At 46.8% G+C, this 16,045-nt stretch overlaps 1 protein-coding gene across 1 annotated transcript in view; it reads right to left on the minus strand.

Moving 5' to 3' along the window:
* Positions 1-1,663: 1,663 nt before the first annotated feature.
* Positions 1,664-16,045, minus strand: part of MSRA (methionine sulfoxide reductase A) — a 313,580-nt gene continuing 299,198 nt past the window's right edge. The window contains exon 6 of the mRNA XM_054196583.1: positions 1,664-2,492. Coding sequence (XP_054052558.1) covers positions 2,328-2,492 — 165 coding nt within the window. The 3' untranslated portion in view covers positions 1,664-2,327. The remainder of the gene's footprint in view (positions 2,493-16,045) is intronic.

Below are 16,045 nucleotides of genomic sequence, written 5' to 3' on the forward strand. Positions count from 1 at the left end.
GGGAGATGTTTTGGGCCTTTCTGAGCCTAAAACCTGAGTTGGTGAGCAGGAAATATCAAACCAAGCCATGGAGAGTGCCATGGAAATGCCACGGACGTGTGTCTCTGGGTGCCCACCATCTCACCCTCAAAATGGCTTTATGAGCTCTGCTGCACAGAATCGCCACATCAAGGCAGGCTCCTACAAGCTTTCCTTGAAGAAGAGCTAAGGTGCTCCGTTATACATCTGCAAGAGGACACAGCAATGACACGTGTTCTTCAAACCTAGTGATTAAGACAGCCTCCAAAATAGGAAACAGGCGAGAGGTTCAAGCCCACACCTCCCACTGCCCTGGGAAGTATTGCAAGCAGCAAGTTAGATAGGTGGGACAAACCCATCCCCATCTCTCCTACTGAAGCTGTTTGTCATAGTGCCATACCCCATAGCATACATAAAACCCATAGTATCCCATATCCTTATAGGATAGCCCCTGCATCCCCCACATCCTTTGGCTGTAGCCTTTACTCTCCACTCTGAGAACCACATCAATAAAATGAAAATTTATCTTCATAGAATGAGAGAATGGTTTAGGTTGGAAGGGAACTTAAAGATCGCCCAGTTCCAACCCCCTGACCTGGGCAGGGACACCTCCCACCAGACCAGGTTACTCCAAGCCCTGGCCAACCTGGCCTTGAACCCCTCCAGGGATGGGGCAGCCACAGCTTCTCTGGGCAACCTGGGCCAGGGGCTCACCCCCCTCACACCAAAGAATTTCTTCCCAATATCTCATCTCAATCTCCCCTCTTTCAGTTTGAGACTATTCCCCCTCGTCCCACGGCTCCCCTCCCTGCTCCAGAGTCCCTCCCCAGCTTTCCTGGAGCCCCTTGAGGGACTGGCAGGGGCTGGAAGGTCTCCGCGGAGCCTTCTCTTCTCCATGCTGAACCCCCCCAGCTCTCTCAGCCTGTCCTCCCAGCAGAGGGGCTCCAGCCCTCCCAGCATCTCCGGGGCCTCCTCTGGCCCCGCTCCAACAGCTCCGTGTCTCTCCTGTGCCGAGGCCCCAGCGCTGGAGGCAGCACTGCAGGGGGGTCTCCCCCGAGCGCAGCAGAGGGGCAGAATCCCCCCCTCGCCCTGCTGCCCACGCTGCTGGGGATGCAGCCCAGGCTGCGGGGGGGTTTCTGGGCTGCCAGCGCACGGTGCCGGCTCCTGTGGAGCTTCTCACCCAGCAGCACCCCCAAGTCCTTCTCCTTGGGGCTGCTCTCCAGCCATTCTCCCCCCAGCCTGTGTTCGTGCTTGGGATTGCCCCGACCCAGGAGCAGGACCTTGCACTTGGTGTGGTTGAACTTCATGAGGTCCTGGCTGTCCTGTTATTTTGACTGTACACGCACTGGAACAGAGACTGACCAACGTTATGTCTGCACAAGCACCCGCCATAATGAGCTCTGGTCTTGGTGGGGGCTCCACAAGCTATTGAAGTACAGTTAATTAATCATAGGAATAATTACATTACAGTGCAGACAATATGAATTCTACTCCTCCGTACTGTCATGCACAATAATACAGATTTAAAAGCCCTGGTGTTTAATTAGCAGGCTGCAGACTTTTATAATACTTGATACTGGTTTTAGATCTACCCAGATATATACTTAGAGCCATGGAACGCATCGCAGACAACGTTTTTCTTTGTTTTGCAATTTTATTGTAGTTCAGGAAACAAAACTGATTTCTTTTTGTGTTTAAACACTTTTTGGAACTGTCAGAAAGAAGTATCCCATTACAATTTTACTTTTTCTCACTAAAATTATTTCAGAAAATAGGCACTATAGGTGATACTGCATGTTGCTGTGAAAGTGGAATTGTGAGAGAATTACCGATCTCATACATTTATCATTCTCAAAGACAACATATTACAGGATTGTGATAGTTACGATGAGCCCAACCATGTCTACAGAAGTCAAAGTGCTCCTAACATGCGCAAATTCATTAACCCTGGAAAATAAATGTCTGTAGGCATTAGTTATGCAAAGCAGTTAGCAGGTGCCACCACCCCACAGTTCAGCCCTTTAACGCCACGTCAAGCCCAAATTTTATAAGTTGAGTTTGTTTTCTCTCCAGATTACAAGATTGCAAGAAAATCCCCGTGAGCCGCACAAAGCAAGAAGCATTTGCCAACAGGTGCGATTTCTGCCTCTGCTTTGGCTGTTACTGTCGGTGAGTGGGAAACTGCGTGGATAACGGAAAGCCACCCCAAGATTCCCAAATCTGATGCTACAGGCGTACGGTAACACCTATCAGGGGTTGTTTTCAAACCACTCCCTAAACCAAAGTGGAGGCGGAAGAGTAAGCACAGGCTATTTCTTGATCCCAATAGGGCAGGAAAGCCCCGTTCCCCCGAGGCCGCAGTATCCACCGGGGTTCTTACTGAGGTACTGCTGATGGTAATCTTCGGCGTAATAGAACTCCGGAGCCTCCCGGATTTCTGTTGTGATGGTACCAAAGCCTCCCTCTGTCAATACCTGTCAAGAAACACGATGGAAAGCCATTAGTGGTTTGCTGGCTTCTCTGCTGATGAACGACGTTGGGTTTTCTCCCAGCAGGAGCCACAGACGTCTCTCAGCGCTTGGACTAAATAAATGTCTGTAGGCATTAGTTATGTAGGAGCAGTAGGCTACAGCAGCTGTAGGCTGCAGCACATCCCTGAAAGCCCTTTATCCTTCCCCTCACGTTATTTCGCTAGGAGACACTGCGAGCACCAAAGCGGGCATTGGTGAGAAGAGGTAGTGCACCTTCCTGTTTTAATGGCTCATTTGTTTAATTTGCTATGGCCACACAGTCGTTCTCTCCTCTTTATTAATCACTCCAGGCAGGGATGTGGTGCCATCAACCAAGTGGAAAACAAATGTGAAAGGCAGCAGAGCACCCTTTGACCAAGCCTGTCCAGCTGCCTCGCAGTGTCCAAGGAAGCGTTCAAGGCCAGGTTGGACGGGGCTTGGAGCAACCTGGGCTGGTGGGAGGTGTCCCCGCCCAGGGCAGGGGTTGGAACTGGATGATCTTGAAGGTCCCTTCCAACCCAAACCATTCTGTGATTCTATGACTGAGAACTTCACCTGGCAGGTGCCTCAGCTTTGAAATGCGCTAACCACCCCAAACGCCCTTACAGCAAGGAGAATTTCTCGGTGAAATTTTAGCCCCGCCGATGTCATTGAGAAATACGTGCATTTGGGCTCTTTTCAGAGTCGCCACAAGCCCATTCTTCAAAAATAACAGTTCCATCATGACCAGAAAGGTATTTTTAAGGCAAATTGCAGCTCATTTCTGAAAGATTTGCCAATACGTGGACCGGGAGCAATAATCACTTTGCAGGAAAAGAAGGAATGTGGGTGAGGATTTTAAATTAGACTTTAATTTCTTTCTGATGTCCCCTAACTGAATTTGAAACTCCTGAAAGATTTCTGACAGAGGAAATTTCTTTTTAACGTGGATTGCCGTGACATTTTTTCCTACTGCATTTTCCTTTTCTAAGGAAAGTGGTAAGCAGCAACATTTTGGGGTGAATTCTTGTCTCAGCGGGGACATAACTTGTGGTCATTGAAGTCCATGATAACCTCATAAGCGCTTTAATTGGTGTCAGACTACTGTTGCAAAGTATGTTTGTAAATCACTGGAGGTAGATAAATTGCATTTCTATCAGCCAGACTTGATGGTAAGATCAACTGTAAGATCGAAGCGTCAGCATTTAAGATTACTGGGTAAGTATGTGCTCTCTCATCATACTAACAAATGAAACCAATAAAAGGAAACCATCACACAGAATCACAAAACCCAAGCTGGCAGACCCGTTATAAGTCATCAAGTCCAACTTCTTTCATTATGATACAAGGAATGATAGCCGCTTTACTCCCAGCACACATTTCTTTAACTGTTTCTGAAAGATCTTTGGGACTGGAGATCCTCCAGTTTCCTCGAGAAGGCCATTTCAGTATTGGCCATCCTCTATAGAGAGTTTCTCCTAAAGCCTCACCCAGTTAAGCCCACTACTTCCATTTAACCCCACTGCTGTGGTTGTGCTCATCATGGATGTGGAAAAGACATCATTCCCTTCCTCTTTACAACAGTCTTCTGCATACTTGGTGGCTGAGCAGAGAGAAAGATGACACGTAACGGAAATAACGCTTCCTCACAGCATTAGCTGACACTTAAATAATAGGTGATTATTTGGGACCGATTATTTGGGGCTCTGAGCAACCTGTGCCAGTGTCTCACTGGAACTTCTTCCTAACGTCCAGCCAGAATCAACCCATCTCTAGTTTTAATCCATTCCCTCTAGTCCTACCATTACCCGACATCCTAAAAAGTCCCTCCCCAGCTTCCTTGTAGGCCCCCTTAAGATACTGATAGGCCACTAGAAGGTCTCCTCGGAGCCTTCTTTTCTCCAGACTGAACAACCCCAACTCTCTCAGTCTGTCCCCATAGGAGAGGTGCTCCAGCCCTCTCATCATCCTCGTGGCCCTTCTCTGGACACATTCCAGCACGTCCGTATCTCTCTTGTAGTAGGGGCTCCAGAATTGGATGCAGTGCTCCAGGTGGGGTCTCACGAGAGTGGAGTAGAGGAGGAGAATCACCTCCCTCGACCTGCTGGCCACGCTTCTCCTGATGCGGCTCAGGATACAATTTGCTTTGGGGGATTTCACAAGAATCTGGCCTTATTTCCCCATGTAAAATCACCAGTGTTTGTCATCTTTGGGACAGGCTTTGTCCCAAGGGAATCAGATTATTTACCCGTCAGATGTGTGAGTGAAGAAGATAACAGATGTGAAGGTATGTATCACAACACATCGGCAACAACTAACACGAAGAGGTGTCAACACAACTGCTTTTAGAAAGCAGTATTTCACTTACTTTCTAACCTTCCCAGCAAAGAAAAGCACTTTTTAAATTATCTTCACTCCAGAAAGATGGCACAAGCTCTGTCATCATGGGCATTAGTCATTTACTTGCCGCTGCAAATGCATGTAAAATTGGCTTCCCCCGCCCTTAACTGAGTCATGAGGATACTGCTGGAGGGATGGGTATTTTTCTACTGTGCAAAACAGTTTTCGTTAGAGATTTTTACCTGGGAGTTTTCCATCATTGGCCTAATTTTGTCAGCTAGAAAATCCATTCTGTTCAATAACATACCACAAGAGGGCATAAACATCATTTGTCCCTTTCAGGATTACTAACAGTCTATTAAAACACTGCACGCTGAACAAAGCCGAAGCCCAAGACAACTCATTATATTGCACTTTGGTCATTAGCAAAAGATACCAGCACTGTTGTCAGAAGCAGCGGGGACCCCAGGCTCCGACGCTCTGCCAAACGCTACCTTGAATGTTTTGGTTTTAAACAGGAAAATATTTTCCTCGCACTGACTGCGTCGATGCAGAGATAAAAACATCACTGGGAAAGATGATGAAGTTCACGATGTGCTGGTTCCTGCAGGTGTAAATCAGCCCACTCTTGATTGATTTCCTGCCGCCGAGGCAGATATAATTTGATGATAATCCTGTTCTAGCACAATTTTTAGTTCTCGCTGTCTCAAAATTCCTGAGCCATCCGACGTGACCCCCCATTACCATGCTGCAGCCAAAAGGGCTACTGCAGCCTTTGCATGCAGAAATGGGAAGGATCAAATTAGGGAAAGTGTAATTAACCCTTGGGACCTTTTACTCAGTGCAGACCTTTTACTACGTCCAGTTCTGGGCTCCCCAGTTCAAGAAAAATCTGGGCTTCCAAGTTCAAGAAGGACAGGGGACTACTGGAGAGAGGCCAGTGGAGGCTACAAAGATGATCAAGGGACTGGAGCATCTCTCTGCTGAGGAAAGGCTGAGAGCCCCGGGACTGTTCAGCTGGGGAGGAGAAGACTGAGAGGGGATCTCATCAATGCTCATCAATATCGAAAGAGTGGGTGTCAGGAGGATGGGGCCAGGATCTTCTCAGTGGTGCCCAGCAACAGGACATGGGATAACGGGCACAAACTGGAACACGGGAAATTCCATCTGAACATGGGGAAAAGCTTCTTTGCTGTGAGGGTGGCAGAGCCCTGGCACAGGCTGCCCAGAGAGGTGGGGGAGTCTCCATCTCTGGAGACATTCCAACCCCGCCTGGACGCGTTCCTGTGCCACCTGCTCTGGGTGACCCTGCTCTGGCCGGGGGTTGGACGGGATGATCTCCAGAGGGCCCTTCCAACCCCAGCCAGTCTGGGATTCTGTGAAAGTTTTAAGGTACTATTGGATCTTTTTTTCCCCAAATACTCTGCTGTAATTCAAAGAGAATTAATTCACATAATCACAGAATCACAGAATGGTTCAGGTTGGAAGGGAACTTAAAGATCATCTAGTTGCAACCCCCTGCCCTGGGCAGGGACACCTCCCACCAGACCAGGTTGCTCCAAGCCCCGGCCAACCTGGCCTTGAACCCCTCCAGGGAAGCGGCAGCCACAGCTTCTCTGGGCAACCTGGGCCAGGGGCTCACCACCTTTACAGTAAAGATTTTCTTCCTGATATCCAATATAAATCTCCCCTCTTTCAGTTTGAAACGGTTCCCCCTCGTCCTATCATTACATTCCCTGATCAAGAGTCCTTCCCCGTCTCTCCTATAGGCCCCCTTTAGGTACTGGAAGGCTACTATAAGATCTCCCCGGAGCCTTCTCTTCTCCAGGCTGAACAACCTCAACTCTCTCAGCCTGTCCTCATAGCAGGGGGCTCCAGCCCTCTGATCATCTTAATTTTTTCAAGGGAATTCTTGGCTTTTGCCATAGGCAAGGTCACACTAGAAGATGACAGTGATCCTTTAACTGATTACAATCCAGCCCCAAAAAACCTGGCAGGTTCCACTGGCCAGAGGCCAAATCAAGCCAGAACCCAAATCTCACCCAGCTGTAAAGGACACGGCCAACTCGGTACATCGGGATAAGTGCTGGAGGAACATGTTGGAGCCAGCGCCAGGAATGTCAGCACTACTAATTTTTTAAACAACCTGTATTTCCAGCATGTAAAAGATTTTGTTCGATGAGTTTCCTAATTTATTACAACCTGTGCAAGTTTTTATTCTGTTGTTTCTTTTAAACTTCTTGCCTGACCATGTCATTACAACCAATGATGCAAAAAATAATTCCTTATTCACTCTCTCCATAGCGATCTTGATTTTACCCCTCTGCCTTAATCCTGCTCATTCATTTCTTCAGCAAGCTTCACAGGCTCAGACTCCCCGCTTCATAACTCAGGTCAGCTTTCTCGCCCTTCTCTGCATCTTTTCTAGTTCTGTTTTCCTGCTGCATTGAGATGGGGTGACTGGAATTGCACTCTATTCAAGATCACCGCGGATTTATTCAGTGGTCTACTTACATTTTCTCTTTTATTCTCCATCTCCTTCCCAGCAATTCTTAGCATTCCACTTGCCTTTCTGACCTCTGCTGAGCACTGAGCAGACGTTTTCAAAGAACCCTCTGCAATGACGCCAGGACCTCTTTCGCGGGCTAATTTAAACCCTATCATTGTGTCTGCACTTGACTTTTATCGACATGGAATTTCAGCAGCTATTTTATTGCCCAGACATTTGATATTGTCAGATTCTTCTGCAACTTTTTGTAGTCATGTCTTCTTTTGCTTACCTGGAATAACTCTATACCATCAGCAGATTTTGGCAGTCGCTATCGTCTGTCTCCCTTTTCCAGCTCTTTTATGAGCATATTGGACGGCACAGGTTCCCAAGACAGGTAATTGGTAATCTCCCTTCACTGCGAAAACTGCCTGGTTATTCCTATCTTTTATTTCCTATCTATAGCCAGTTATTCATTCAGAAGAGAAACTTGCCTCTTAATCCACAGCGCCCGGCTCCCTTTTATGCACCCTTTTACGTGTGCAAGACACGAGTTTCCTCTGCTGAAGTCACATCAATTCTTCTCTGAAACACTCTATTCTATGTGCATCTAACGACTCCTGATAACGCACGCAATCTGCAGCATAAAACATCAGGCCTAACTTGACTATAATTCTGCTGGATCATCTTGGAGATACCTCAAGCACAGAAACAGCCCACTTTTCGTTCCTTCCGTAGCAGGGCCAATTTAAATCACGGCTTACCCGTGATGCTGGTGTGGAAGCCATTTCCAGTTTATGTTCTTTTCGTACCTGAAGCCGACCACCACCTGGTTGCACTGACCTGCCACTGTTCCTATCAAAGGTTTCCTCTGAACCTCTTTGGCTGTAGCTTGAACTTGAGACAGTTCCTAAAAATTGTAATCATGACTTGGTGTGGGAAACCCCCAAATTCCTCGGCTGTGAACACAGAGACGAGGCATTATGTAGCTTTCTGCTATGGCATTACCTGTGTCGAGTCCTTCATGGACAGTTCAAGCCTTGCAGATGCTTTGTCTCCAGAACTGATTCCTAAAATGCTCAGCTATCCTAAGGAAAATATCTTAGTGAATTAGTGAACTGGAGCAATTAGTTTGGATGCAGATCTGCATCTCTATTTGGACTTGTGCAGCACATCCTGGCAAGAAGCAATGTTCCTCCTGGTGGCACCAAGAATGGAGGTGTGCAACAAGACACTGTCTGGAGCACTTGCGCAGCAGATACCGGGCCATTAAACAGCCAGTGAACACTGCCTGCATAGGACCAGCAAGCGGCACAAACATCGCTGTCAGTAAAGATGTGATTTTGGACACGCAGGTTTGGAACCACAACGGATTGCTGCAAACCAAACCCTCTTTTTTTTCCTTTTGAACCTTTTGGTTATCCAACCTAACCCAGTGCTACCAGTCCTACCTCCCCAGTAGTGAGGGGATCCCATGGCATGTAGGCACAGCTAGAAAGACTGTAAGGGGTCTCCTAATCACGTAGAGAGATGGGATCATCTTACAGATGTTTTTGCTTCTTCTTTGCTTCTTAACCTGAAGGCCGTGCGCTGGGTCGCTGGGACACAGCAGAGTTGGCACGTTAGCCAAATCGGTTTGTCCCGCTGGCAGCAATTCAGTCCAGTTACGCGAGGTGATATCTCCCCTGTCCTCAAGAGGGGAGGTGATATGGTAGACTGCCAAGGAAGAAACCAAACCGGTGTAACCACAGAAGGTTGCTCTTCACTTACTCCCAAGCAAGCGTGTTTAGCACGCCATACTCCCGCGCTTTGATTTGCTACTGCCCTCTGCACCCACAGGAATTGCGGCTTCAGCTTTTTGTAGCCAGCTGATTATATTGAGCCAAAGGATGTCAAAATATTTAATCCTCTGACATTGCAGCATGGCAACAACACATTCAAGGTGTTTGGCTCCTTGTTTATATTCAGATGGAGGTAGCTAATACTTGTAAAGTGCCTTAAGAATTCGGAATGAACTGTGCCAGAAAAGCAGGATTCCCTTGTACCTCCAAATACTTGAAGGAACAGGCTGGAAGCCACTGATGCTTTGATATGTTGTGCTGAAAATTCACGGAAGCTTAGAGAAGGGGTTGAACCCACATATAAATTTGACCAAAAAAGCTTTAAAATTGGTTTTGTTAAAGGAAACCATTCAATTTTCTGAGCAGAGGCATTAGTAAAGCAGCGGAGTATTAATTGGTTTCAAGCATTTTGTGGCTTTTAATAAAAATAGCATCATCCCGTGCTTGATTCAATGCGCACTTTTAAAGCAAGCTTACAGCCTGCGCTCAGGCCGCTGCATTATCCGGTTTGTCTCGTGTCCCAGCAAGTTACACCAAGCTGCTGTATTTCTAACGGTGCCTCTAAAATCACCAATGTCGAAAATACTTGACGCCCACGACATCTTGTGCTTCTGTATCGTCATTTATCCGTGATGTGCAACTGTAAGGCAAGCAATCTCACGACGCCGAGCGCTCCAGCAGCGGGTGCCTGTTTAAAATCTCCAGGGCTACCCCTTTATTATATTGGCTACTCAAAATTTCACATCAGCAGCAGTGATACTGAAAACCAGCTCTATTTCCAAAAGCACCAAGAGTTAAAGGAGCTGCACTATCTCAGGAGAAGGCTTGCAGAAATTAGTTGCACGGACTCGACCCTCTGTAGGATAGGAGTATGTGAACATCCGAGATACATGATTACCGCAATATTTTTAACTGGAAAACAAATTAACTGACTTTGCCAAGTGTGTGGATTAGTTGTTGGCAGGCCCGGGAGCAGAAATTCAGCAATACATGCTCACTTGTATTGAGGACCAGCTATCCCCTACTTTGGTCCAGGGGAACCAACATAACGAGTAGCGGGAGGCCTCAATAATGTGCAACTAAGAAAGAATGTTTTATTTTCTCCTTCATTTGCTAAGTGTCATGTAGATATACCTCTCGCTTTCTGGAAGACATCCTGCTCTGCACTATAACATCTCAATGATATATTATTTTTAATTGTTTCCTTTGTGCTGCCATCAGTTGGCTGGAGCAGCTGACAGGTAAACACTCAACTGTTATTCTAGAGAATATTAAACTTCTGTTTGCTGTGCTGGGTCCAGGCTTCTTGATGCTGGCTTTTCCAATCTAATTGATGCCAATGACCTCTACCGAGCCCTGGAATGGGCTGAAGTCATGTCTAGCTGATAAAATCTGCATTCGGATCTATGTAGGTGACCTTCTTTTGGACATCATGTGCTTATCCACAGCGAGCCAGTTCCGGGCTCCCCGGTTCCAGAAGGACAGGGAACTGCTGGAGAGGGGACAGCAAAGGGCTACCAAGATGATGAGGGGACTGGAACATCTCTCTTACGAAGAAAGGCTGAGGGACTTGGGTCTCTTCAGTCTGGAAAACAGACGACTGAGGGGGGATCTTATCAACGCTTGTAAATACTGAAAGGGTGGGTGTCAGGAGGATGGGGCCAGGCTCTTCTCAGTGGTGCCCAGGGACAGGACAAGGGGCAACAGGCACAAACTGGAACATGGGAAGTTCCATCTCAACATGAGGAGGAACTTCTTTGCTGTGAGGGTGGCAGAGCCCTGGCACAGGCTGCCCAGAGAGGTGGGGGAGTCTCCGTCTCTGGAGACATTCCAACCCCGCCTGGACGCGTTCCTGTGCCACCTGCTCTGGGTGACCCTGCTCTGGCCGGGGGTTGGACGGGATGATCTCCAACCCCTATCATTCTGCGATTCTGTGCTTCTGTGAGCCAGACGGGAAGAAGGATCTTGCCAAGGAAGATGTGGGAGCAGTGGCTGGCAAGAGCTGGAGTTTAACCCCAGCTACCACTGCGGGCAGCGGCATGGACTGGGGCCAGATACCCACATTTTCCTCTTTCCATTTACCCCTCTGCATAATGGACTAAAAGATATTGATATATTTGATAGGTGCTGCAAGAATTGATTAGCTAATGTTTTGCACAGGGCTTTGGAGTACCACATAATTAGCTAATGCTTGCATGGGGTTTTGGAGTGCCATATAATTTCTAAGTATTATTAATATCCTTGCAGGGAAGCTATCTAGTCTCAGAACTCACTTTGCCTCTCGCAAACCGGGCAAGATTGAAACCAGGAATGATCGAATTACCTTGGTATAAATTCTGCATCCTTCATAGTGTGGGCATATGGATCTGAGAGCATAAGTGGGGAAACCCATTGACTTTACTGCTTGCTTTGGTCTTTGCTGTGATAGAAAACAGACTGCTATGTGACTACATTATAAATCTGAAGACATAAACATCCTATAGGGACGAGACATAACCTGGTCAAAGAGGAGAAATGCTGTTACTTGGGCCTGCTGGAATTGTTCATACAGTGAACAACAATTTCCAGTGCGGCACAGGGAAAATGCAGATAAGAGGGAAATACAATAGAAACTCAAAAGATGGTGGTGCAAAGCACTGAGCTGAAGAATCTCCATTCTCATCTATAAAACTGCAAAACTGACTTTGTCAGAGCTTTTGCCTGTTGACGAAATCCCCCCAAACAACAGAGCACCTCATCTGAATTGAGTAAACTGAACCCAGGTAGAGACACGGCTTCATGAGCCTTAGGGGAAAGCTGTGTGTGTATATATAGTCTGTTCCGTTGGTTTGAAGATCTGCTTTCTCTGAAATGCTTTTCTCTTAAATACTTAGCTTGAAGGAGGCTGTTTGGTCACTCATTCCTGCCAGAGGGGAAAGAATTGCTGGGCTTGGATGTAAATCAGACCTGCCAAGGTAAATCACAGTTGGCCGATAGCCTGGCTATTAACATATCTGAGGCCCCAAGTGGTTATGCTCAGAGGGTCTAGGAAGGATCAGGAGTGCAGTTAGTCTGATATTTCCTACTATTTTACATCTGAGTGTACTTCCTCGCTGCCCACAACAATCAGCTATGCCAGCTGAAACGGCAGATTTATACAGGCAGACTTCTTTGTACCTTCTAGCAATGGGAAAAGATGAACATTGAATTTGTCCTGAATTGTATTAAATGGAACTGACAGTGAAATAAAATCTGCAATTCTATTTTTTCCTGTTGGATACCGATCCTATGAACATGCATAGAATGGAAGCTGTATCCTGCTTTCCATCATATCAATCTAATTCCGGATTCAAAGCTTTCGCTCCAGATACTGACTGGTGTAACAGGATCAACTTGACCCACAGTCTTTACAAGCTTGACCTTCAGAACAGAGCTTCCTGAACACCCATCCTGCCTTCTCTTGTGGGAAGAAAGATGAAAGTGAAGAACGGCACCAGGGGGCATTTAGGAGGTATAGGAAGATAACATTAGCAAAGATAAAAGACATGTTGCTCAACTAGCATCTGGGTACTAATTAGGTGTTGAAGGAGCCATTGAGAGAGATGGAAATTCTGTTTGTCTAGCCAATTTTAACGCAGCCAAACAGCCTTTTACTGTACATCCTGCATGGATAATTTATGATGGCTAAGAAAAGATATGCCCTGTTCTGACTTTCAGTGATCTAAAGCTAAAATCTATTCCGCGGTTTGAGACAGCAGACTGTTCTTCACTCATCACTCATCCATTACTCTCATATTCCTGAAATGAAAAATGGCCGGGTCCAAACTGAGATGGGGCCACCGAGAACAACCCACATACGGAGCAGGGAAGCTTAGTGCAGAATCTTCCAAGCTGTTGCAGACCAGAAACGGTATCTCTGCACGGTGCAGTCCTGAACAACCCTGAGAAGGTAACTCGGGTCCAAAAAGCAGCGTAATGGTAAGATCAGGCAAATCCATGCTGCCTGCGAGCAGAAGAAAACGCTCCACATATAAATACCGTGTTGACAAGACTTCACCACTTCCATTAGCTCAGTTACCTCTGAGCCGTGCCTCGCTGCAAAGCGCAGACCAGCCTGTGCGACGCAAGGTGCTCCCTTGTGCACGTATCCCTTGCAATAAATGGAATTCAATCCGATTATTTTTCATTCAGGGGAGCTGCAATGTAGAATTAAAAATGTTCATTTCACATATTTAACGTAGAGGGCTCAGTTCAGCTCTACTGTTACATTGCCATCATTTTATCTTTCTCACTGGAGTCCACACTGGATTTACATTAAAATATTTCTTCCACTATATACCAGCACGATGGTTTCTCAGGAAAACATATGAATTTTTAAGAGGAATAAACGACTTATCTTTTCCTAAAAGTACAGAAATTACTTCTGTTGTGATTGGAGGGAAAAACTTTCAGACAGTGATCAAGCACGAATATTTACTACTGAATTCATATAGGTAAACTGGAATATCTGAAAGAAGATCCTTATAATGGAACTTGTTGGGCAACCTGTCATCTCTGACACTTATTTTGCCTCTAATAACAAGCTCTGTTTTTCTATTCAGCCACTTACGACCATTAGTGTGTAATGCTAAACCACCCCATCCCCCAAAAGCCGGGAGATGATTTGCATTGTGTTGTCCACCCTCTTTAGAAGGTAGAGTTGTTTGTGGTGAAATCCCTGAGCCTGCTTTCTAGAGCAGCAGGACTATCGCCTGGCTCGCCTCCGACTGTCCTGGGGACTTTCGGCAAAACAAGCACTCACAATCTCTCTTTCTGCTTCTGTTTCTCATTCTTTCAAATGGCATTAATGCTACTCATCCTTTTTTTATTCCAGCTCTGCAGGGCACGCACTGATTCTCACAATGGCCGTATGTGCACCACTTGGCACAACGAGGAGCCTGACCAAAGCTGCAGGCTGGTTGCCACAGTTAACACAAAGATGAAGAAAGTTGTCGTACACTCCACCTCACAGCTCCTAGGTCAGCTGAGACCACAAGGGAAACTCTGGCCGTGCGGAGGTCAAAGGGGTTTTGTCAATCCTCTTTGTTCAACCAAACTTTCACGTAGCCACAGGAGGGTATTCTAGAGTAGAGAACGACTCACCTTGAATGCCTACCATTAGACTCATCTACTAAACTAGCTGCAGTCACCAATAAGTATTTTCAGACTATATTGCCGCTTTCTTATATAAGGAAAGATCTCAGAGGGATCTAACATGGATGTAACACTCCTAGCAAATTACAGCAAAACTATTTGTTATGGTCTACAATAAATGTTCCACACAAACAGAATCATAGACTCATAGAATCATTTTGGTTGGAAGAGACCTTTAGGATCACCAAGTTCAACCGCTAACCCAACACTGCCAAGTTACCACTAAACCATGTCCCTCAGCACCAGGTCTACACATCTTGTAAATACCTCCAGGGATGGTGATTCAACCACTGCCCTGGGCAGCCTGTATTAAATAGAACTAATAATTCCATTAATTATCCGCGAAGAAATTTGTCCTAATATCCAGTTTAAACCTCTCCTGGCGCAACTTGAGGCTGTTTCCTCATGTCCTATCACTTGTTAGCTGTGAGAAAAGACCAACCCCTGACTTGCTTCAACCTCCTTTCAGGGAGCTGTAGAGAGCGAGAAGGTCTCCCCTCAGCCTCCTTTTCTCCAGGCTGAACACCCCCAGCTCCCTCAGCCGCTCCTCACCAGACTTGTGCTCCAGACCCCTCACCAGCTCCGTTGCCCTTCTCTGGACACGCTCCATCCCCTCAGTGTCTCTCTTGTAGTGAGGGGCCCAAAACTGAACACAGTATGAGATGGATGGGCCCATCAGATATGTCTTGTGCTCAAATGCAGCTTAAGGGGATGCAGTGATAAAGGATGCTACTTGTCCCTGGGAAAGGAAAAAGTCAACACCGTGTCACTCTGGTTTTCTTGAAAATTAATATTTCGTTTATACTACACCTATAGGACAGGACTGTATGCAACACAGCAGCACAGCAGAGTGTCTAAAACTGCCCGGGTAGCCTGTCCTTGCCTTCCCCCTGGAGATCAGCACAGTTCTGGGCCCCTCTGTACAAGAGGGACATTGAAGTGCTGGAGCGTGTCCAGAGGAGAGCTACCAGGCTGGTGAGGGGTCTGGAGACCAGGGCATATGAGGAGAGGCTGAGGGAGCTGGGCATGTTCAGCTTGGAGAAGAGGAGGCTGAGGCGAGACCTCATTGCCCTCTACAACTCCCTGAAAGGAGGGTGCAGAGAGGTGGGGGTTGGCCTCTTCTCCCAGGTGAATAATGACAGGACCAGAGGAAATGGTCTGAAGCTGCGGCAGGGGAGGTTTAGGTTAGATATTAGGAAGAATTCCTTTACTGAAAGAGTGGTCAGGCACTGGAACAGCCTGCCCAGGGAGGGGGTTGAGTCACCATCCCTAGAGGTATTTATGAAACGTCTAGATGTGGCACTTCAGGGCATGCTCTAGTGGCAAAGATCGTAGGTTTTTTGGTTGGACTCGATGATCTTAAGGGTCCTTTCCAACCATGAAGATTCTATGATTCTGTGATAGGAGAAGAGGAGCAAAGAGCCTTGGCTACCTCCCCCAGGCACTGGCAAACAGAGAGGAGATGAGTCCAGCACAACATTGTTGTGGACACCATGCACAGCCTGACCTACTGCATGTCAAATTAAACATAAAATGAGGTCCTTCCCCATGTGAAAAAGGCAGGGAGGACTTCTCAGGGGCAGATCGGAAGGACCAGTACAGCTAAAGTTAAAGGAAGTTTCCAATAAAATTCCCACTCTGGTTTGAAATGGAAACTGTATTCTTCTCCGCTAGAATATGTGTTGTCCGACAGCTGC

The sequence above is a fragment of the Rissa tridactyla genome, chromosome 3 (genome assembly GCF_028500815.1).
Source record: "Rissa tridactyla isolate bRisTri1 chromosome 3, bRisTri1.patW.cur.20221130, whole genome shotgun sequence".
Classification (NCBI taxonomy): Eukaryota; Metazoa; Chordata; class Aves; order Charadriiformes; family Laridae; genus Rissa; species Rissa tridactyla.